This window comes from Cygnus olor, chromosome 5 (genome assembly GCF_009769625.2).
Source record: "Cygnus olor isolate bCygOlo1 chromosome 5, bCygOlo1.pri.v2, whole genome shotgun sequence".
Taxonomy (NCBI): domain Eukaryota; kingdom Metazoa; phylum Chordata; class Aves; order Anseriformes; family Anatidae; genus Cygnus; species Cygnus olor.
The window spans coordinates 6,110,508-6,133,213 of NC_049173.1; the positions used below are offsets into that span (position 1 = coordinate 6,110,508).

The following is a 22,706-nucleotide window of genomic DNA, read 5'->3' on the forward strand; positions in this document are numbered from 1 at the left end:
GAGTATAATTTTGTATTATTACGCCAAAACATGGTCTGTGGGCACATAAGTGAGTAAATGATGACTGAGTTGTAAGGATGACTTCTACAAAATTGTTCTTATATTAACTAGTAAAAGAGATTGCTGTTTTATATATAATAGTAACACCTATTTAGGATGTGTTGCAGTCATCTTGAAGTATCGATGTGTGCCATCTTTCATGAATAACTGACTCAAATTGTTTATCTCGAGCTCCTTTGGCTGGCTCTAGCATCATGGTTGCGGGGAAGTGCGGAGGTCACTGAAGCAATTGACTTCCGTGTGATTATGTGCTTTAGTGATGCTAGCTTGAATAGAGATTGACAAAAGTATGGATTTAATTGGATGTTAGCGTAAAAAGCAGTAATGACAATTTGGAAGGAAAACAATGCTTTTCAAAAACTTGGCTTTATTTAGGATCAAAGATACCTGTTGCTGAAAGATGAGAACAGCTTTCCAGTTCATACATGCAATATACTTTGTGTGTAATTGCTTGTTTTATTGCTTTAAATTCAACCTCTTCTTCCGTGCTGTATAATCATTCACTAGATTCACTGTGATGTTTATACTGCTGCCTGATAGTTCTTGACTTTTCATTGTTGCAGGATGATTATAAAGCCTGTCATCTGCTTTTTTCTTCTAAAACACTCCTTTGTGATTCCTCTGCATGTATTCATGAGCATTTAAGAAGCGTTTTTGAGGTTTGTTTTCTATCACAGTTGTAGTTTGCTGCTTTGTCATACTTGGTTCTGCAAATAGGCTATCTGGAAGAAAATTGCTTTTGAAGTCCCGTCTGTGGCTCTTCCCTTTTGCTCCCTTCTTTCTTTCCGGCTCCCCCTCCAAAATTTATTCCTTATGTGCTGGGCAAGGCAGAGGCTTCCTCTTCCATCAGCCTCCCTTATTTTTTTGTGTATCAGTTTTCAAGAAATCCTCTTCTTGAAACCCTCTGGAGGCGTCATAATATCTGAAGGTGCTACTGCAGTATTCATTGGGCACACAAACGCCATGGCATTCAACTCCTATCACGTACTCAGATGCCCGCTTCCAAAGCCTCAGAGACATACCACCAAACAGCACTGCGGCCTCATCTGAATGTCTGTGCTCTTCTTGTGCTTAATGCAGAGTGCTATCCAGCCTTGTTTTTCATAAAGGCTTTAAAGGACTATGATAGCTATGTTTAATGACACTTAACGGTAACTTGCAGTAAACTTGGTTCTGTGAATTTGAAACCTTTAAAAGTTTGCATTTGAAATTGCAGTTTTGCTTGGGGATTTTGATTTAAAAAGGCAGAGCCTTAAAATCTTGTTGTTTCTTTAATTTCTTGTTCCCTCTAGACGGAGTGTGATTGAAGCTGTTTATAACAGACTGAACCCCTACAGGAATGATGATACTGTAAGTATCTTTTCCCCTGCATTCTTTCCTCTGACCCCAGTAATTTCAGCTGGTTTTTGTTGTTTTGTTTGTTTTTTTTAAAGTTTGCTGTTTCTTGGTTAGAAAACCCCTTCCCCCCAAAAGTGATAACCTTCTTGTGCTCTTTCTCTTTGGGCTTTGTTTTATGGTTGTTTTCTGATGGTTTCTGCTGATGGTAGTCTCAGAACTTCAGCCTAGTTGACTTGCTGGTTTTCTGGAATTTTGTGATGTGAATCCTGCCTGGATTTATAACTCTCTGTTCTAAGGATATATACGTTTTCCAAATGCTGTGGGAAGCACTCTCTTACTAAGACTTATAGCAAGCATATGGTTTAGGTTCTTGTATGTCAGTGATCAGTTAGGAACCAATGTCAGGGTGATGGAGGGAACAACTCTAAAATATGAACAGTGATCTCAGTTGCATTTAGATTATTGGGAATAACGTTCAGTCACTGAAAGTGCTTTACTTCATAAAGTAGTATTTATTTCATGATTTACCTTTCAGCAAAAATTACTTATGTGCTTAGATGTGACATAAAGTAAAATGCCTCCAAATGTGAAGTTGTGCACTGGCTTTACAACCGAGTGCTTCTGTTTGTTTGGCCGTTGTCACGATACCTTTAGCATAACAGTTCCTTAATACTGGCTGAAGGAGGATGCTTTATATTCAAAATACATTCTGTAGTAAGTTACTGCTCTATGAATGTACAGTAAACTTTGTTTTGTGGTGATGTTGTCAAGTTGGATTCAGAAATTTGCATAGTGAATAGCTGGCATGCAGCTCCTGCATTTTTACTCACTGCTGCTTTTATTCTTCATCCTTGCAATTGGAACAAGCATAGCCATTTTAGTCTTTCATATAATGGTTCTCCTTTGCTACTTCTGGTCTTGAAGGAAAATCTGGAGGTGGTACTCTTGCAAAGAGTAATTTTAGTGATTTTGGCTTTTTTACTACACCTCCATGCCAACTGTTCTTTTGGGTTTGTAATGAATTCTGTGTGCAAGTTTGAATGAAGGGTGCAGAAAGTTAATGCTAAAAAATTGTCATATGTGGCATTGCTAGAGACTTAATTAGCCTCCTTCCTTTGAATCAGTAAGGCAGTGCTTCCAAAGAAGAGTAATATTTCTACCTCCTGCAGTCTCAGTAACGATGGGGAAGTGTTGTTATGGAAGCACCAGCAGAGACTGTTGTTAAAGCCCATCATGTCTCTTAGTTATTAGGGGAAGGTAACATGTCATGCTGGAACAACCACAGATTGCTGTATGTAGCAGCTTGCTCTGCTGCCTGTGCTGCTGACTTAACTTCTGCTTCAGCTACTGAGCTGTGGTCACACTTCTTAGCTGTGGTGTTAACGTACATACCCAACGTGATGGAAATGAGGCTGTTAGATTGTTCTATATTCAGCTCTATCTAAGTGAGAGAACAGGAAATGGACACAAAGGTAAATGGATTAAAAACCACTAGAACTTAAAATCCTAGTACAAATCAAATAGTTTTTTAACTGATAGCAGGAGTCAGTTAAACAGTTTTCAGTGTGATTTCATTTTTCAGCTATACAAGATCCACTATTGCCTTTGGACCTAAATAGGCCAAATTTTAGGGATACTCAGATATTGGATGCATGGATGTAATGCCACGCAGTGTAGCCATACAGTTATGACTTAGAGTATGACATGTTTCTATTTTAAGTTTTATGTTAGGGAATTTTTGTGATTTCTTCTTGCAGCTTTATTACAATCAAAAGTCAGGGTTTCCTGCAGTTACCAAAACTACACTCCTCTATTTAAACTTAAATTATAAGTAGTAAAATTCATCTGAATTAAAATAAGGTGTCAGTTGATGACTGTCTTCCTATGCAGTGAGGAAGGACTGAATTCACAAAGGATGGTAATGATAAAAAGTATGAGGCACATCCTGCTGTTTTGACAGACCTGTGTAATAAGTGTATCCCTTTTGTATTATTTCTAACTATTCTGGGAGTGCTTTTAAATATTGTTCCTGGGATGTTGTTATGAGGATTGGTAAGCATTTTAGAAAACATTTGGTCAGATTTTGAAACCTTTTTTTACCTTAGTGCTTCATTAATTAAATGTATGGTTTTTTAGATGTTTGTGAATGTTATTTCTGCTGTTTCTGAAAGGGGAGAGAAAACAAGCTCCTAAAATGATTTAAGTTTTTTTTTCCCTTTTCAGTCTGGATTATCCAGAAACTGCTGTAACTATGGGCACTCCAGACTTTAAAGGGTTCCTTCTTTTTTCTTTAAGGATTCTGCCTCAACTGATGATATGTGGTAAAACTGCTCATCTAGCTGTGGAGTTCATGTTTCATCCTTCAAATGAAAGTGCAGCCCAACCTCAGTGACCCTTCTTAACATCCATCCTCAATATTAATTAAAGAAGGGAATATGATGTGTTGGTGAGAGTGACTACAGCAGAAAACTACAGCAGTACGACATCTAGCCCAGGAACTGATCTTTTTTGTAAAACAGACTTCTGTAAACGTGATTTCAAACCATAATTCATGTTGTAAATCAGACTCCAGCAATTTATGTTGTATGATTTTGTTTTTGTAAAGTGCAATTGTCTTTGTACAAAATGCTCATATTTAATTATGAATTGCTTTAAATCACTATAAAGGTTAGAAGAAATGTTTGGCTTGTGTGATGCAACAATATATATATACCCTTTAAATTCATGTTGTGGTTTTGGATTGCAAGGAGCAGCAGCCTAGCCAGCTAGGTGCTCAAGAGGTGCACAAAACTGTAAAGATAACTTCTCGTTTTACACGAAAGCTGAACTCATGGGCAACTTGCCAGGAATCAGTGTGTGAATTTGCTCGGCAAAGGAAGAACAGCAAAGAGTAGTGCACTTTCTTCAACAAACGTATCTCATTTTCTTGGAGGCACTCCTGCTCTCACATTGAGTTAAAGGGAGTTCCGATTTTGACTTCAGTGGGAGTTGAATCATGCCCTATTAATAGTATCGTGTTCATATGCGTATGAACCTTGGGATTAGAATGCCTTGATTCTTTGCACCTCTTTTTTCATTAACCCTTACCTGAAACTACTAATCACTGAGCACGAACAGGCAGCTTTCTACATACAGTAGGAGTCTGCAGCATTTTTACAATACTGATTGGCTGGGTCTGCTGCTGTTCCAAGTAAAATACTCTGAATTCCATTTTATCAATAAAGCTTGGTTTAACAAACAAGAAATTTATCCATAAATGTGTAATTCCTTTTTTCCTGCCTTTTGAAATGTCAGTGCCATTGTAAATGATATTTTACATGTGGAAGAATATTTTTATTAATTGGTAGCCCATTTTTAAAATGGGAAGAATTTTAATTACTGCCCAAGACATAGCCATATGCTAGAGGATGAAGTGGGATTAATGTTACCCTATTTTTTACGAGTGTGGGTTTTTTCAGGCTTTTTTTCTCCCCACTGAAGATGTGCATTGGTTTGAATTTGCCTACTGTTTGATAAAAATACATTTGTCAAAGCCTGACAATCTTTAATGTTTTATGGTGTGTGTTTTTAATTGACCCACTTACTTAGAATGAGAGACTAGTGGTTAAACAGTACTTGTGATTTGAGATATAGCATGTTGACAATATTTAACTGTTCGTTGTTTAAAATTCTAATTTAAAATTTTATAAGATAATAAACTAATTTGATTTAAGCCTAGCTTTCTCCCATTGAACATGCAAAATTAAGTTTTCAAGTCAGTCGTGTTTGCAAAACTGCTGTTTTGTGCACCTTGTATTGTCTTTTTGGTTGAGAATATTGTATTTAATATGTAGTTTACTCATTTAGTAGGCAGATTCCCCAAAAGGAAAATCAGTAAAACAAGTAGATTGTAACATTTACTGCGGTTAAACAGAATCAAGACGTGGTGTATAATTACTTTTTGATAGGAAAATGTAGTACAATGCATTTTGCTATATTTGTCTTTCCCTAACTTTGAAATATACATATTTGTATATATAGCCTTAAAACTAATGCAGAGTTAGGGAACACTGAACAGTGAAAAAGTAACTTATAGTGTCTTGGAACTAAGTATAGTATATACCAGCAAACTTTTCTTTTATCCCTCTTGTCTATGTGGGGTGCTTAAAACGTAACTTCATTGTATTCAGTTTGTAATCTGTTCAAGCATGAATGAAGAAAACATAAGCACTATTTGTATTTATAAATTTATAGCAATTTTTGCTTAAAGAACCAGTTCCTTACCTACCTATGAATAAATGCTTAAAATGTCTAATTTTGTTGTAGAGTGCAAAACTATAATAATGTTAAGTTATAGCTTCACAGGCACCTAATTAACAAGCGTATTTAATACATGGCGTATTAGTGCAAAAAGCTAAACTCAGTTTAGGACTAGGCAGATAAAGTTCTGTCCTTTTTCATAGAGACTAAAGTTTAGTTTTGGAAACAGCAAAACGTTGAACTGGACTGTGGAAACTTTGAGTTTTAAACTTTGAGAATCAGAAGCAAAACTGTGGTGTGAAAAGCCATACTTCAAACCATAATCACTTAAAGTGTCTCAGTGACAAATGATGTATTTTGAAGCCTCTTCCTATGAGGTCTCCTAAAGGTTAGGAAGAAAATAATTCTGCTATTGCTGCAGGTGCTGTAACTAGGTTTGAGGGTAGCAAAAGAAAGCCCGTTTCAGGCCTTTCTCCCTACCACCTATGTGCAGCATTTTGATGAGGTCAGAGCACTGAATCTATTATGAATGCATAAACACTGCCATTTTAGATACAGAGTTTGATTACAAAATATTAAGTATATAAAGCATCCTAGAAAAGAGGCAAGCTGTACTTTTCACTGCTCTGAAAAGAAAAAGGAAAAGGCACTTTTGCACCTTTGTGCATCTCCTTCTTGCACCAGAAACTTTTTGTTAATTGCTAAAAACATTAGCACCTCAGGGGCAAGGCAGCAATTTTTTTTTTTGAAGTATTGTGTGCTATTTATTTCCCTCATGGAAAACTATTCCTGTGTGACAAAAATGAAAATTCTGTGATGTTAAAAGATGTATTTTTAAATACATATTCAACTAGGATGGTCCCAATTTGCTTGTTTTTTTAAAAGGAAATGATATTTGTAAAGCTACTTCACTTCGTATGCCATGCAATTTTGTTTTCCTTCTACATTTGACGGCTTCACTGGCTTCAGTTTCTGTGAGTTTTGTTACAGTCAGATTAAATGTTTCACTGATCATTCTGGGAAAATTACCTGTTCTGCTTTATAGACCTTTCAAACAATTCTCACTAATTCAGCATTGAAATGTGCTCAAGACAGAGGCTTTCTAAAATGTCCTAGAACCAACGTTGGATTAGCTAAACTGAATTACATTAAGCGGGGTCCTAGACTTGCAAGGCCTTGTAAACCCGTTGTATCGGCGGAGTCCTGGTGCATGTGGTGAGTCGTGGAGCCGGGGCCTTTCTGGTGGCTGCTCTTGCCTTGTCAGCAGGTGGTACAGGCCTTGATGCGTGGCCATCACTTGTTTTAATCTTCCATCAGAAGTGAGAATCGGAGAGAGAAATTCCGTCTACTTGTCATGAAACTGTGCTGAATTGGGGTAATCCTAGGTTGTCTCCTACTAGCAAGATGCCTGAAGAATATTAAACAGCAGATGAGTAATGGTAGCACTGACCTTGACAGTTCACGCAGGTGCCAAAGCTAATCATTTTAACACCTACTTACGATGCTGACTTGAATGTCAATTGAACTGTCACAAAACTGATACTGTCTCAACTGTATAGGTTAGATCTGAGCCATGTTGCTTAGTTCAAGAATTGGAATCGTCAGGGTGATTTAATCAAATTGGGGAACGGTTTTCACTGCAATTCATTCCCTGCTAGGAATCTCATCTTGTTACGCTGAGGTAGCATAGACTTCCTACTGCATTTTTTTAAATCGTTTATGAACTCAGGATGTAGTTTCATGGTCAATTTATATCAAGACTGAACTATTGCTACACGTCTGTTTCCACTGCCCTTCTTGCGCCAGCAGTAGCGCTTCTGTGGCAATGCAGCTAGGACCAGAAAAGAAAATCTGTACTCTCAGCTGGACAAAGTGATATTCCAGCTACCCAGTGCTAGCATAGGGCAGGACATGGGGCGAGGACGGGGCTGCGAGCAAAGGAATGCTTGCACCACCTCTTCTGCCACAGTTATGGAAAACACTCCCAAAGCACAGATAAACAACGGACCTGTGTAGGGAGTATCAAAACCTTTGCAGATCTTTCTCCACACTGTACTTAAACATTTTATTTTGGTCACTGTTGTTTTTCTTAAAACTGGAATCGTGAAACTTTGGTTTTAATGTCTCTTGTATGTGAGTTCCATCCTGACAGACTTGCTTTTTGTTGGCTGTCTCTATGTGTATGTAGCTCCATCTTAAGAGATAGTTAGCATGGCTGTCACTATTAGATTAATGACATGGCTGTCAGAGTTTACCTTATTTAAATGTACATCAGGATTTCATCATGCCAAGGTGTTCACCTCAGTTTCTACGTACACGTTCCTGAATTGCTCTATGCACAAATGACTTGGTATATTTAAATTTCTTGATATTTAAAGTTGGCCCTCTCTGAAACAGGCTAACCTTTAATTAAATGTTACCCTTTTCCTCCTCATTTGGCAAACGCAGGGTTTTAATACAAACCTGATGTATCTTGCTTAGGTTAAGAAACAGCAAAACCATGGAGAGATATAGAGCTATATTTTACAGTTTTCTGTAGGAAATGGAATTGCTATTCTGTGCCAAGCTTCTTGAGGTGTAAAAATGTCTTCAAGATAACTGGTATAGCTCCTTGTTCCTACAGCTATGTATGATCATGACCCAAGCCTTCATACGCCATCACAGGGTGTAAATTCTCTACTTGGCTGAATAGATTTTTAACTCTATGTGGAAAAAAGAGGCTCCACGTGAATTTCTAGGATGCTGTAGTGCATAAAATGCATGTGATTCCCAACGTGAGCCAATAAAGCAGTGCAAAAATGGAGCAAAATTGGAAGGTAACAACCTGGGCTGAGTACTTTGGACTGACCAGTCCATGGGTGTTGACCAGAGAATCTGCTCTTCGGCTGAGCTTTTCCGGAGCTGCCTCTGTGGAGGGCTTGCACAGTCTGCAGGTCTCAGGCTTGTGCCTTCTGAAGCTTCTTGTACCTTTATTTTGCTTCATACCGTTGTTGCTTTGTAAATGAGATAGTGGTCAACTGGGCTGCGACATTTCATCCCAGAAGCTCAAGAAGCTGTAGGAAAATGTAAAGCTTTTCATTACACCCATGGATCACTAAAAGCTTTCAAGTAGAAAAGAACGCAGAGCATGCTAAAAGTAGAGATTACATCATCTCCTGCTGAAAAACAGTTTCCAGGAAAATCTACAAATATTTCTATGACTTACTTTTAGTACGTGAAAAAGTCTGGCACTTTAGTCTGATTGTGTCTTAGTTGTAGACCTACAGTGGGCTAGGTTTTACGCCTATTCCTTGCTTTATCTATGTTTTTGTTTGATACTCCTTCTGCATAGCATTGAAACATTTTTCACCATTGTGTAGACACTTCTATAAGAAAAGTCTTTGCTTCCAAGCTAAGAGACCAGGAGTGATAATGGTGTCTTAGGAAAAGGGCTATAAGGGAAGACTGCTTTAAATAAAACAGCAAAAAATACCAACCTTTGCAGCCACAAAGTTTGGAAAAGTGCGGTTAACTTAAAGAATGCCTTTTATAGAACTAATGAAATAGTTCTACTCTGAAAGTTTCAAAACTTCAGTGGAGATGGGATGGTAGGTCAGATTTCTACAGCATATATTGTTTTAACCTAGCCAGATTTTTATGTTTAACTCATATTGATTCAAGCCCGAACGCTTTTTAAAGTATCGCTAGGCATCTGCTTTTTTTGTTGTTTAAATTAAAAAAAAAAAAAAGAAAACCAATGGTCCTTACTACTGCGCAACTAGTAATTTGTTTGCAAGGGTGAGTGCTATGTCAGATAGCAGCATTTTTCTTTAAGAGCACTACATCCGTACTTCTCAGCTCACTCAATAACATTGAGCCAAAACTGAAATTCATTTTTGCTTCCATTAACTGTATGGCTCTGAAGTGCTGGTGGGAGCATGTGGTTTTGTGCAGCTAAAGTAGACAGGACTTGATACATATTGTGAGTAAGCCTTCAGAGTGAAGGAGATGTCATTGTTGTTTCTTTTGAGAAATATCTTTGTGAAGAAAAATGAGAAAACTGAGGCTGGCAGGTCAGAAAACATTACATCCTTTTACTTCTATTGATACCTGTAGACTGAGGTCTTCAGAGTTTAATTTCACTTGTATTACTGAATTCAACTCAATCTGAGCAGTGGAAACATGAGTAGCCAATTTCATTTTCACTGTTGGGATTTCAGGCTGAAGCACAATGTTTTTGTTTGAACTACAAGGGAAAACTGAATTAAGATGATCTTGGGAAAATCAGGCATACACTTCACAGCCTGCTGATGTGGATGGAGCATCACTCGCAGTATATAAAGTTTGCACAAGTATTGTTGGAGCTTAAACTGTCCTACTTGTGTTGTAATTAAAGAGAAATATAATATTTATTCTGTTTTGGTTTTGAAAAAGCTTCTCAAAGCCAAAGAGGAAGAAGGGACCATCTTAAAGCAAAATAGTAGGTTAATTGGAAGTAACAAAGTCCTAATTCTTTGAAAGTGTAAATCAACAGATTTTTTTCTTGTGAAACAGAAGAGGGGCATTATTTAAGAGGTTCAGTCTTTCATGTAATGCGTTTGGCTTTAAAAAACAGATAAAAGGATGGAACCCAAAATGAGTTACCTGGATGGGAAAGCAATGAGGCCCAAAACCTCTAGGAATACAAGTGCTGAATACACATAGCATTGCTTCCCTGTGTAGTAATGGGCCTACCGGCATTTTTAGGGGAGCTTTTATTCTTACTGAGTGGTTGATGCTAGATTCAAGTCTGCTGCAGGCTGAAATTTCCAGATGTGTGCATTGGAAGCTGGGCGTTATGCAATGGTCCCCGCGTGTGGGATGCTGCAGTGCCCGTTACCACGTGTTCTGCTGGTTCGTGCCACGTAGACACTTGGATGCTGGCAGCTGGGGTTCCCTAGCATACATTTAATTGTATGCTGTATGTGGTGGTGTGACTCACAATGACCTTGAGTACCAAGAGTTGAGTTGTGTTTATTAACTGGATCTAACTCTTTGTTGCCAGGAATCTAGTTTTTAGAGGAAGTGCTGAATTAGGCAAATGTTCACGGTGAATCGTGCTGGGTAGATCACTGCTCACAAAACCGAATGGCTTTGGGTAATATGAGACACAAGTCAGGGAATATGGGATATTTGAGAAGTGTGAAGTCGAGTACGATTTCCAGAACCAGCTGCTTTATAAACATTTCAAAGCAGGGATTTGGGGTTTTAGCATCTGTCTTGTTACTAAGGCTCTGTACAAACATGCTGAATTAGAGAGTTTTCACCTGTCTTCTCACCGAGTTGACTCCACATCGTCTCATAAAAGAGTCTCGTTTGTAGTGACATGCTGTGCCTGTCTTTTTAGAAAATTCATGACTTCTTTATATCTATTTTGCGGAAAGTGTAACTTTTTCATTGATGACTTGTGTAAATGTGTGTTACGAATGGAGAGATTCAAGCTTGAAAAGCATGTTTGCAGAATACACAGCCTCATTATGGAATTTATAAATTTAACAGAGTAATATACAAGAGCATAACTATTTTCCTTAAGTAGAATGTATAACAATATATAATAATAAATTATTCTCCACGTAGTTCACCCACTATTTACAGTTTTACACAATTCAAACTGTGTGTTTACAGAAAGTTCAATAAATGTATATTTTGTACTATGTACAGATTCCTGGTCCCAAAGAAAATGTGTGAACTTAGTTTCTAACTTAACTTTTGAGATTGTATTTTTTTTTCTTTTTGAATCAGTTGAACAAACTGCGTTATGCCTGTTGATGGTGGAGGCTTGCATTGGAGTAAATGGGAATTGGAAATATTTCTAATCTACAAAAGTGATTCCACTAAATAAAACGGGCAATTACATCGTGTGTGTGTATTTGAGTGGTATGCTATAAACCATTTTCACGTCTGTTTTACTGTCACTAAATTACAAACTTGGTATCAGGCCTCATTCAGTTTTCTAATTCAAGCTCGTGCTATTAAAACAGACTTTTAAGTGCCTATTTTCATCATTGGTTAGTCATAGAAGTAAAAATCCCCCTCTTCACTGTTTTCCCCTTACATGTTGAAATTCCAAGATCAAGCAGCGAGCTTGGCTCCAGCTGTGACATTCCCCAGAAGTCACCTGGTTGGGGGTTTTTAGGAGAGCTCTGGATTGCTTAGGATGCCCAGCCTTTGGAAAACCAGGTCACACAGGAGCGAGATATATTTGCATCTTCTGTCCTGACTCGGTACTGTAAAAGGCAGGACAGACTTCTGTAATTTGTAGAATTTAAGGATGCTAAGGGATAAAATAAATCCTTACACTGCTTTTAACCTGTATGATTTGGAGGGAGAATGATCTTATATGTTATGGGTTCACATTTTGTCTTCCCTGAAGTCTTTAAGATAGCCAGAGAGCTGGTAGGATTCTGACATAGGCTGTAGAAATTACAGCAGCGAAGGGGGTGGGAAGGTATCCGGCTATTGCCTTTTACCTGGAGCAATGCCTTTTCTAAAGATTCAGCCCCATCCCTCTAAGGATTAAAAATCAAAACTACTGAGTTTTCTAGCAAAATGAGGGAATGTTTTCTGGGGATTAAAAAAAATGAACTTGCTATAATACAATTGGCTGTTAGCCTTGGTTCATGGTAATAGAGCAAACATGGGAGAGAGATAAAGTATGTCCCTTTGATTTCTAGCTCAAAGCTTGTGGAAAGAATGCTTTATCCCCTCTGATTGGAAATTTAAGTTTTAGTATATTTTTTCCTCAGAGGCAAAGAATAATATGCCTCTGAATAGCATTGTTGGTTCATGTAAATGCTTTTGTAATGCTTGACAGGTAATAATAAATGTGAATGTCACCAGCAGTGTTTAGATGGATGTTTTCAGCTAACTTAAGTAGTTTGTTGTGGCTGAGTTCAATCAGACACCATCTACATGAGCTAATTTTGAAAAGGTAAAACACTGAAGCCCAGTTAAGTCATTTAACTGTGATTTCACTTTGGCATTCTTGAAGAGTGTAAGGGCTCATTCTAATGCAATGGAGTTCTGAAGGAATGAAGGCGTGTTTGGCAAGGAGGAGCAAAAAGAGTTGTTTACAGTTGCTGTTACGAATAATTAGGACAATTATTCCTGCAAATATGCATACACAAGAGAGTGGGTGTTGAGTGAACTTGGTGTATGGCTCATATTTGTGGGCTCGCAGGACTGGAAGCTCATCGGTATAACTAGAATTCATGTATTGATCAAATTACCTTGTACTCCTCAATTTTATTGGAAACCTTCCAAATTATTTTTTTTTACTAGAAGTGGGAGGACTTAAAATTAGCCACATCCTTTGAAAGATCCTACTTCTGAGCCACAGCTGTTGTGAAAAAGATTTATTTTCTTTGCCCCATTAGCATCTTTCTGGTGTTCATCCTCAACTTTAAGAAAACGTTTGCTAGCCAGGGTTTTAATCCTGTTATCCAGGACTGCAAATTCTGCCATGACCTGCCACGTAGACTTGTCCTGAATTAAAAGTTTGCTGAATCCACATTTAGATCAGTGAGTGTGTTTGTAGAATAGAGCAGATATGAATTAACTGTAAGTAGCTGTATGTGTTTTCTTGTCTTTACCCCTTAGCAGTAGAAGTGTCTGTGCCAGTGCCTGGCGTCCAGCTGATTCTCCAAGGAAGTATCATCTTGCCGAAGCTGCACCAGGGCTCTTCCCCTTTCCTCTGAAATAGTACAACAGAGTTTGCTGCTGGCTCATGCATACCAAGTATAACTTGGTGGGAACAGTCACCTTCCTCTGAAACTTGAATCCTGTCCCATAAACTATAAAAAGGTACAGGATAAAACAGCTATGTTTAAATTACTTCAACAAAATAATTCAAAGGATGTCACAAGCATGAAAAAAAAAAAAAAGGCCTTTAAGGAAACGAAATCTTTTTTGGTCTGTTTTTAAAATAACCTATGTCATCGCTAAACTAAGATCTAGATGGTAGGAATAGGATATTTGGACATGGCTGACCTCCAGGTCTTCTGTAGCTGTGCTTTTTCTGCATTTCCTACTTACCAAAATTACTCTTTCTAAAAGGCTAGAAGCTTTTCAGTAGTCCTTTAGAAGAGTAATATATTACTTTTGTAGTACCCAGCCCTGTCATGGGTGTAGTGGGAGTCTATTACTTGAATAATATGAAGTAACACAATCAAATAAATCAGTATTAATCCTAATGTCTTTTACTTCACATTATAATTATTCTTAACAATGAATTTCAGATTTTTTTTCTATCATTGCATTTTTTTTTTGTTTGGGGGATTTTAATGCTCACCTTCAGTTATCTTAGCTTGCTTGCCTATTCCAATTTCATAGTCTTCCAAGTCACCCTCTAATCCGTTGCTGTTGAATCCCAGTAATGATCTGAAGACTGCCTGGATTTCAGGAATCAGTTTCAGCAAGAAAAGCCTGAAGGCTGATTTTAGAAAACTTATACTGAAAATATTAATAATGAAATTTAAAGAATGAATTAAAATGTTGTCAATGTTTAATTACAGAAGTATATTACCTTAATGATTTTATACTCTTAAAACTTACAGGAGTTTCGATATTAAAATGCTTTATTTTTCTGTTAGGGAACATTAATAGGTGGCCAGCCTAATAGGGCTGGGTCTTGCCCCAGTTTCAAATGTTAAGCTGAGGGTGAGGGTCTCGATTTACCTGCACCTGAAAACCTCAGCATGGGTGTGAGCTCAGCTAGAAGAAAGCTGCTCCAGGCCACAGCCCAGCTTTTGTTATCTAATAGCTAATAACAAGCTTTCATATTAAAATTTGATAAGGGGCTGTACTCAGTTTATCACCATGTTTCTAGGTAGACTGTAACCTTTAGCCTAATTTCGATATTCCCTATGTACACAAATCAGTTGGGTCTTGTTCTGCGGTCGGTTCTTGCTTTGTACGCAGTGAAGTGCATTCCTTTCTGCCACCTCTCGCATACGCCTGATTCCTTTGATTTTTCTTCCTTAACCATCTCTTTTTGGCCTGAAGCTCACAGAGTATTCTGGAAAAGTCTGCAAATTCTTAAGGTGTTGCCATATTCTCTCTTGCATTTTCTACATTTTCTGCTGCGAGCAATAGTTTGTGCTTTCGTTCTTTGACACCTGCTCTGAGAGGGTTTGAAGCTTTTAGGTACACTGCTGAAAAACTAGACTCTTTCTGTCTCTACAGGCAGCTAATTCATGCTGTAGCGCAAATATCTTGTCTCAGCTCATCTAACAGTGCTTAGACCCTTTGTCCGTTTCCACCCAGTCGGCCCGGCGTTGGCAGCGTCCTGCAGCGTGTGCTGACCACTCAGTCCCAGCTGAAGCCAGCAAGACGCTCGCGTGCTTAAAAGTAAGCCCGGCCATATGTTTTCATGGAGCTGAACCCGCAATTCATTTCCCCTGCCGTTGCTATGGGGTTTTTTGAAAGAAGATACAAAGAAAAACACATTTGTGCAGTCTACATTAGCTAAGGAAAGGAAAATTAACGGAGCTACTTTTGACCCTTTTTTATTTTTTCATAAACTCTTCAGTATTACTTGACTTCAAAAGATTTTGCACTGCTGCCTGGAACATGTTTATTCATGTAATGAACCAGCGCTGGTGTATCACGTTCTCCGTGTTACAAAAATGTAGGCTTTCGAGAATGTAATCCCAGTGCCCCAATTTTACAAGTTGTTAAAAGTAGTGGTCTCCAAGCTTATGCCCAATTCCTTCACCTTTATCTCTTTAAAAATGTTTGTATATGGTTAGCATAAATATCTTGTTTGTCGTCCAAGCACTGATGGAGGGAGCAGACCCAACGCATGTCTGTGCACCATGAACTTCTCTTGTTCTCCTGCTCTTTTGAGGATAACCGAAGCAGCTATCGGAAACAGAGTCTCTTACCAGCAGTACCACCAGAATCACTTTCCTGTGTCTGCTGGAGCATTGCAAGTCTTGATATTGCCATTTATTTGCTCTCTAAATCACACTCAATGGTTTCCTCCAGTGTCTGAATGGCCTGCTCACTGGGAGCAAAGCCCTTCGTTCTCGTGCTCTGGCTCTGGCTTGTACTGTCTATGCAGAACCACTTTAATTGAACAGCATTTACAAATCCTGATGGGTGCAAGCATACATAGAAAAAAGGAGACATTGGCAACTGGATGTACCAGACAAAGCTCACTCCCTTTCATCACTCCTAATTCTCCTGTACTTCTAGCTAGAGGAAACCTTAAGACAAAGACACTGGGCAGCCCGAGCCTTCAGGCCAACTGTCTCTTTTGACATACATTTCATTAGGCAGTTGTAGTTTCTGAATTACACACATTCTTTGTCTATTACGTTGTGACCCTTAGCACAGCTGGTGATGTTTTTTTGAAGGGGAGGAGGAAGACCAGGGACCATCTATTTTCATCTCGTGGCAATCAGATCTTTATGAAAAGAAAGCAAATGTTTTCCTCATCTGGTCTGAGGAAGGTCAGCTGGGTGAGACTGTTTCCTTAGGTCCCCTCTTGCGAGCCACCACACGGGTCTTGGGCCAGAAACCCTTACGAGTATTAGCTCAGAGGAGATTTAGCTGTTTTCCCCTTGATATGCATAGATAGGGTCATTGACTCCATGCAGCTGAAGGCCTTCTGTAATCGATTTTCAAAACCATCTGAGGTCGTTGCATTCTGTGCCCTAAGGCATCCCAAGGATTTGTATATTGTGTGCTTTGACCTGATTCTTTTCTCCCCCCTCTCCCAGCATCCCGAGGTAGATGCTTTGTAATGCTTTGTTTTCCCTCACAAGCTTCTGGAGGGGAGGGAGGGTAGTAGAGATTATATTTGATTTTTTAATTCATGCCTAGAAATCTACACATGGAATCTGCTTTTGTCTTTTCACTGCCCAGCCTTTGGTGTCACTGCCCTGAATTACTGCCCCAACAGGGCCTTTGTATGATGTGTTTGTTCAGACTGTTTGGATCTGTTCTGGCAGCTCGTTCACAAAAACATTGATGAAGTCACAAGACTAGGCCACTAGGATGTAGAGAAAATACACATTTTGAGTCATGCTCCTTGCATGTTAGCAAGATGCAGAGATAAAGATATTGCTTTACATAGATCCCTGGCCTAAGCCAATTAACTGAACATTTAAGATAGCTTTCTCCTTCCTTACACTCAGCTCAGAATATTTTGATTTAATTCTATACCTCCACAAGTTAAAATGTTTATACATTTTATACATGTTTATATATGTCTGTCCATGTGTGTGGCTTGTGCTTTACAGTCAGACATAAACAGAAGAAACTAATGCAGTACTTCTCACAGTGGAAATTTAGAAATAAAAGAGATTTCACACAAGTTAAGTGTAGGAAAAAATTGCAGGGAAAAGAACCTTAGAACAGGAAAAGATGAGCAGTGTTATTTCTGTGGCTTAAACATGAATTGGTTAGGGTAATATTTGCACATATTGCATAATATTGGTTAATATCTGGTAGAAGTACGAAATGGGACAACGGCTTTTTAAAATGCACAGTTTGGCAAACCAGCTCATTCCTGTACGAATGTCAGACATGGTTGGTGCTTAAATGGAGTCACCCTGCTGTCAAAAAGAGACACAAAAAGTCTCAAGGCAGTACCCGGTCTCATTTAGGAGCACAATCTCTAATTGCAAAAATGCCTTTGAAAACTGGATTAGGAATTTTCTCCACTAGCAAATCATCTATTTTCTTTTGCACAAGCGAACAATGGAGAACTGACCTAAATACACACAATTATGCAGGAAATTTTGCTTTGGGGCACAAAATGGAATTCTAGGCAGGGTATGAGAGTTAATTTGAATTTCAGACCAAGTCCCAACTGTTGCAGAACAGAGAATCAAAGGATTTCGGGGATTTTTCCAGCCAGCTGTGAACACTGGATTTTCCTGCAGTAATTTTCCTGTAAGTGGGACTTATAAATGCTTGTGAAACAGGCTGTCACTGGTGAAGTTTTCTCGCCTTCTTCCCTCCTATGCTCCAAATAATTGTCTGTCTGTTCTCAGGGAGACGTCCTAGAATAGGATGGCCTCTTTCTCCTGGTTAGTGGTGAGTGCTGGATCTGGGTTGCTGCCACTAAGGCTGGCTGCTGCAGGACTGAGCAACTGAAAATGTGGGCAGCGTGAAAACAAGGTCTGGCCATCTCAGCACCAGCAGCTCCCTTCCTCTGAGCTCCTGGTAGAAATCTGGGCAAAAAAATGAGGGTCAAAATGTTGCACTTACCTGTTTTTTCTTTTTGCAGGCAGGGTATACTTGCCAGAACAAAAAGCAGCAAAGATCAAAACAAGTTAATGAAAAAGAAAACAATCCCATGTGATAAATTGGAAGAGGCCAGAACTGTCAATTCATTTCATCTGATTGTGATGAGTAGTGATGAAAAAAATAGCAGAGGAAACAGAGAAGTTAATAGAAAATCAGATGCTAGTGGTCTCCTGCTGATCTCCAGGCTAATTCTCTAGTCTCTAGTAAGAAGTTTGCATTTGCAGCGTGCTCCGACAATCAGGATGTTGCAATATGGTAAACCTACGCCGGTGCCTTGCAATGCTTCTTACTAAGCAAAAGTCTATGGATGTTAAAGCCTTCCCAAGGGCAGGATGCCTCCAATTCTGCTTTTTGGCTGTAAAACAGCACTTCTGGAAGAGTCAGACAGTGAGAGGTGCTTGGACGAGGTGGTGGGGTGGGACAAGCAGACGTGCTGTTCTCGTGGCTGGACCCAAGGCACTGTTTACAGTGAACCTGGAAGGTCCAAAAGTGCTGCAGCACAGCCTCATGCCCATTTCTGCACTCTTCCTTTGAGCAGCTGGTGGTAAGGGACACCTCTAAGGCTGGTTGTGGTGTGGCTTGAGGAAAACATGGAGAAACGGGCAAGCAACAGCCTGGTGACGGCTTAAGTACTGAACAGAGTCCTCATCCCACTGCTGGGCCAGTTTCCTACAGCGTTTGAGATAAAGTCCAATCTGGAGATACGCAGGATTTATTTTTTTTAAATACTATTCCTTTCCAATTTAAATCTTGTTCACGTGAGAGATACCTGCTGCTTCAAACAGCAAGGCTGAGGTGGTCATTTCAAATGCACTAGAAGAGAAGTGTCCTTCAAGAAAACTGTTTTCTGAAAAGCTTTTGAGTTACCGTACGTGCCACAGAGAAATGGCAGCGCTCCTGGATTTCCCCCATTGCCACCAGTCTCAGTGAGTGCACAGATTGTCCGGGGCTTGTCTGGGTGTCCCAGGAGCTCCACGGGCAACTGCAGGTCGAGAGGAAGAAGGGGATGGCGATGGGAAGTGTGGACAGATCTTCATTTGCCTCAGAGGGAAGCCAAACTTCCCCCATATCGCAAGCTACCTCTTGGGGCCGTGCACGTGCCTTGCTCATGCCTTAATTTCTTTAAAAATAATTATTCTTGGCCTCATTTATGCTATACGGTTCATACAGATGGAGGATATAAAACCCCGCTGATGTCATGTCGCCATTTGAAACATCTGCCCACTTCCTCCTCCACCCTGCGGGTCAGAGGAAGCTCTGAAAGAAAGGCTCAAGGCCATTCCCTCTGCCTCTGTCTGATTTCTGCCTTGATAGGGCTCAGACCAGTGTTGCTTCAATTAATTTATTTTCCTTTAAAGCACATGTTTCGGGGCACTTCAAAAGCAGGACTGCCTAATCTTCGGTAGATCAACATGAGTCAGAAGCATCTGCAGGAAGCGCAGAGAGGTGCCTCCATAGCAGATTTCACAGCAAGCAGAGGGCACGCTGGAAGAAGGCAGTGCTCTGGCAGGGTGGGTCAGACAGCAGGAGGGGCTTCAGCAGAAAGTTGTGCCAAATTTATCAAAGCTGCCTGCAGGTGCCATCAGCAGCATGCAACTGTCTAGGTTTATTGCGAGCTACTGCTTTGGGGACGTTCAGAGGAAGAGACTTCTGTCCTGCTGACGGCCCCTGAATTTTACTTGTGTGTTTGGCAACAGATTGAAAAGGAAAATAAACTGAAAAATTAGAAAAGTCACAGAGGCTTTTTTGGCCGTTTAACTGTTGGGTGGACTGGGGGATGTAGGGAGTACCCCAGAGTTTAAACAAGCAGGAATTTTTCCCCTTGAGCATCCAGGACTCATTGGGTTATTGGCTTATAGCTCATACTTCTCAGGGAAGAGAAGCAATAAGAAATGATGGGAGAGACAGTGTTTACATCATTGTCTCAGTAGTTTTATTTGCATCTGCGTGTGGCCTGTGACCCTGTGATTTTTGGGGGAGGGAAAGAAAGGAGACACCTTTGATTTAGACTGGTGAGAAGGGTCTGTGCTGTGAGCAGCCTCTCATGCAGTGGCATCTGTGCTGCACAGCCAGGGATAAGCAGACAGTACTGACACCCATCAGTGCCCAGTTCATTCATGCCTGGACGCGCTACATCAAACCTAAAACATAATCCTGCTCCTCACTTTTCCCTTATTATTGTGGTCCCTGTCTGTTTGTTTTACAGCAGTGCCTAGGGGCATCTGTCAGGGAGCAGCTCTGGCTGGTGAGTTGCTGGCCGCACACACCAGGACGGGTCCAGCCCCACCTGCAAGCAACAGGCAAATTCCAGGAGCTTTAGTGAAACAAAATTCAGTGTCACGGGTGCCACAAGGCCTGACTTTTCTCAGCATTTCTGTTACCACACCGGATCCTGCACACAGCCATCAGCAAAGTCTATGGCAACTCCGCACACAAAAGCCCAGGCTATGCAGTCTGAATGGAGCAGCAATCGGGCACTCTCCTGTTAGGTTGTGAGGACCCTGCCAGCTAAAATCTTTTATTAATTTAAACTTTAAATAGCAGCAGCAGCATTTGGCAAAAAAAAAAAAAAAAAAAGTAGCCGCACAAAGCCCTGCGGTTGTGCACAGCCGTGGGCTGCTGCAGGTGTAGCCGTCTCCCGGCTCTGCTGCCACGCTCAAAGTTTTTGTATGACCCAAGCCTTGTGTCGCCAGAGACCCTGCAGCCAGCTCTGTACAGTCACCTGGGGTTAGAGGCAGGGAGCACTGATGCCCTTTGTTCGCTGAGTAAATTCTATTTCCCTTTCCATTGTGCTGTGCTGCTTGTCAATGTAACGTTACACCCAGGGTAGGAGACGTCGACAAAGAAACTTCAGTGAAGGCTGGCAAATTACAATCCTTTACTTGTGAATGGGGACGTCATAAGAGATGGGTTGAAGCGATGCACCTGGTGTAAATAATTACATGCTTGCAATGGGGGAAAAGGGCTGAAGGCAAGCTAAATGCCAGGTGATTGTTTTGGATGGCAAAGGAAGAATTTTTCATACAGGAAGAACAAATGCACTGCTCAGGAGTCTGCTGGTGATGGAACGATTACTCTCCTCTTTTCTTCCTCATTCTTTCCTGTACTTTTGGGGGGGTTTTGTTCATCCTCCACTACCTCCCCTTTTTGTTCTCATTGCCAGAACAACACCTGGAGGTAGGGGCTGTCTTAGGAAAGGAACCCCACTGTGGCTTATTCCAAGCGAGACTGTATTTCAAATAACTTAGGTCTTCATTTTTTCCAGCATCCCTTTGATCTGCAAACTACTCTTTAAATGATTGAAACAGGAATCTGACTGCCAGTGAATTTGCTTTACCAGCCATCTGAGATGGATTTCGTAGACCTGCAGCAACTATGTTGTGTTCAGTGAATGTTGTAAGCGGTGGTGGTAGGCCTTGCACAGAGACGTGGAATGCAGCTGAGCTGATCAAAGTTCTTTTTTATGGCAATTCCCTGTGCCTTCTGCCACTGCAGGAATTAAAAATAAATAAATAATTAAAAATCTGATATGAGTGAAATGTGAAACACAGAAACATCCTTTCTTGGGAGAGCAATGCTGTACTCTTGAGAAAGAAAGGAGAATGGGATTTTTAGGGGTGTCTGCATAAGCCCCGCTGCTCTGTCAATGTGCACACAGGCAGGTATTCATCCCAGGGCATGGCAGAGTTGCACAGCTGCCACGCTGCAGACTACGTTCCCTTCTGCAGCTTCACTGTGCCCAGTACAGGTGGGAAGCATGGTGTTTTTGTGCTCAGTGTTTCTCCAGTCCTGGGCACTGTGCTGTAGTGAGCAACACCTCTCCTTTCCAAATGTTGTCTTCAGTTAAACCAGTTACCTTTGGACTGATATGGAAGACATTCACTCTTGGACAAAATTCATTTCAGCCTGCTTTGCAAGCCTGCATCTCCAGAAGTGATCACAAAGAGTTGCCATGATGCTTCTGCGCCACTTCCAGGCACGGTAATGCAGGGGAAAACACCCTGAGGCCAAATACACGAGGCTGATGTTCATTCACGGTGGTGGAGTAGTGAAGGAGCTGGTTAACAAGTGCTTGGGCTCAGGGAAACCTGCTGTGTGTTGCTGCTCTTCCAGATGCATTTTTTTGACCCTGAAATGAACAACATGATAGAACAGGCATTATAGAGATAAGACTAATGATGGGAGTTAACTCAGACCATTAGCAAAGATTCTTTTCATAACCCCTTATGCCAGAGAAACGTAAATTTTGAAACAAAACTCTTAATTTCCATCTTGTCTTCTTTTCTTCATGTGCTTTGTTTTTCACATTTTAATACAAAACACCAGAAAAACAACAGTCATTGCACATTTTCCCACTGCAGGATTTCTTACGCATCTATTTATCTATTACAGTTGTTCCCTCTCCCACCCCCTTACCCTCTCCCCCAGTAATCACTGTATCTCAAGGGGAAAGAGTCAGGATTCTGGCAAAACCTGTTTCTAACAAAACAAGTGAAATCTTGCCCCCACTGACACTACTGGCACATTTACTTTGCCTTCATTTGGGCCAGAGTTCCACCAAATACAGAGTTAAAACTGTATTCTTATAGGTTATTTTGGAGTGGGGATCAATGAAGAAGAGAATTCAGAAGAAAAAGAAAAAAAATCAAATAAGAGAGACCTGTTGCCCCAGCAGCAGTACAAGAGCAGGTGTAAGAGAATACACAGGGTGAGGGCTCGCCCCTTTGAAACTGGAGTCAGACACACGAGAGCAGTTAGATGTGCTCATCAGCTGCTTCGCCACCCCAAATACG

At 40.3% G+C, this 22,706-nt stretch overlaps 1 protein-coding gene across 9 annotated transcripts in view; it reads left to right on the plus strand.

The window, feature by feature from the left end:
- PPM1A (protein phosphatase, Mg2+/Mn2+ dependent 1A) overlaps positions 1-5,692 on the plus strand; it is a 28,650-nt gene extending 22,958 nt beyond the window's left edge. For 6 of the 9 annotated variants that reach the window (XM_040559791.1, XM_040559794.1, XM_040559792.1 and 3 more), the window contains 2 exons: positions 1,353-1,410; positions 3,622-5,692. In XM_040559791.1, coding sequence (XP_040415725.1) covers positions 1,353-1,410; positions 3,622-3,669 — 106 coding nt within the window. In that variant the 3' untranslated portion in view covers positions 3,670-5,692. The remainder of the gene's footprint in view (positions 1-1,352; positions 1,411-3,621) is intronic. The other 3 variants (XM_040559797.1, XM_040559799.1, XM_040559798.1) reach the window with 1 other exon arrangement.
- The last annotated feature ends 17,014 nt before the right edge of the window (positions 5,693-22,706 follow it).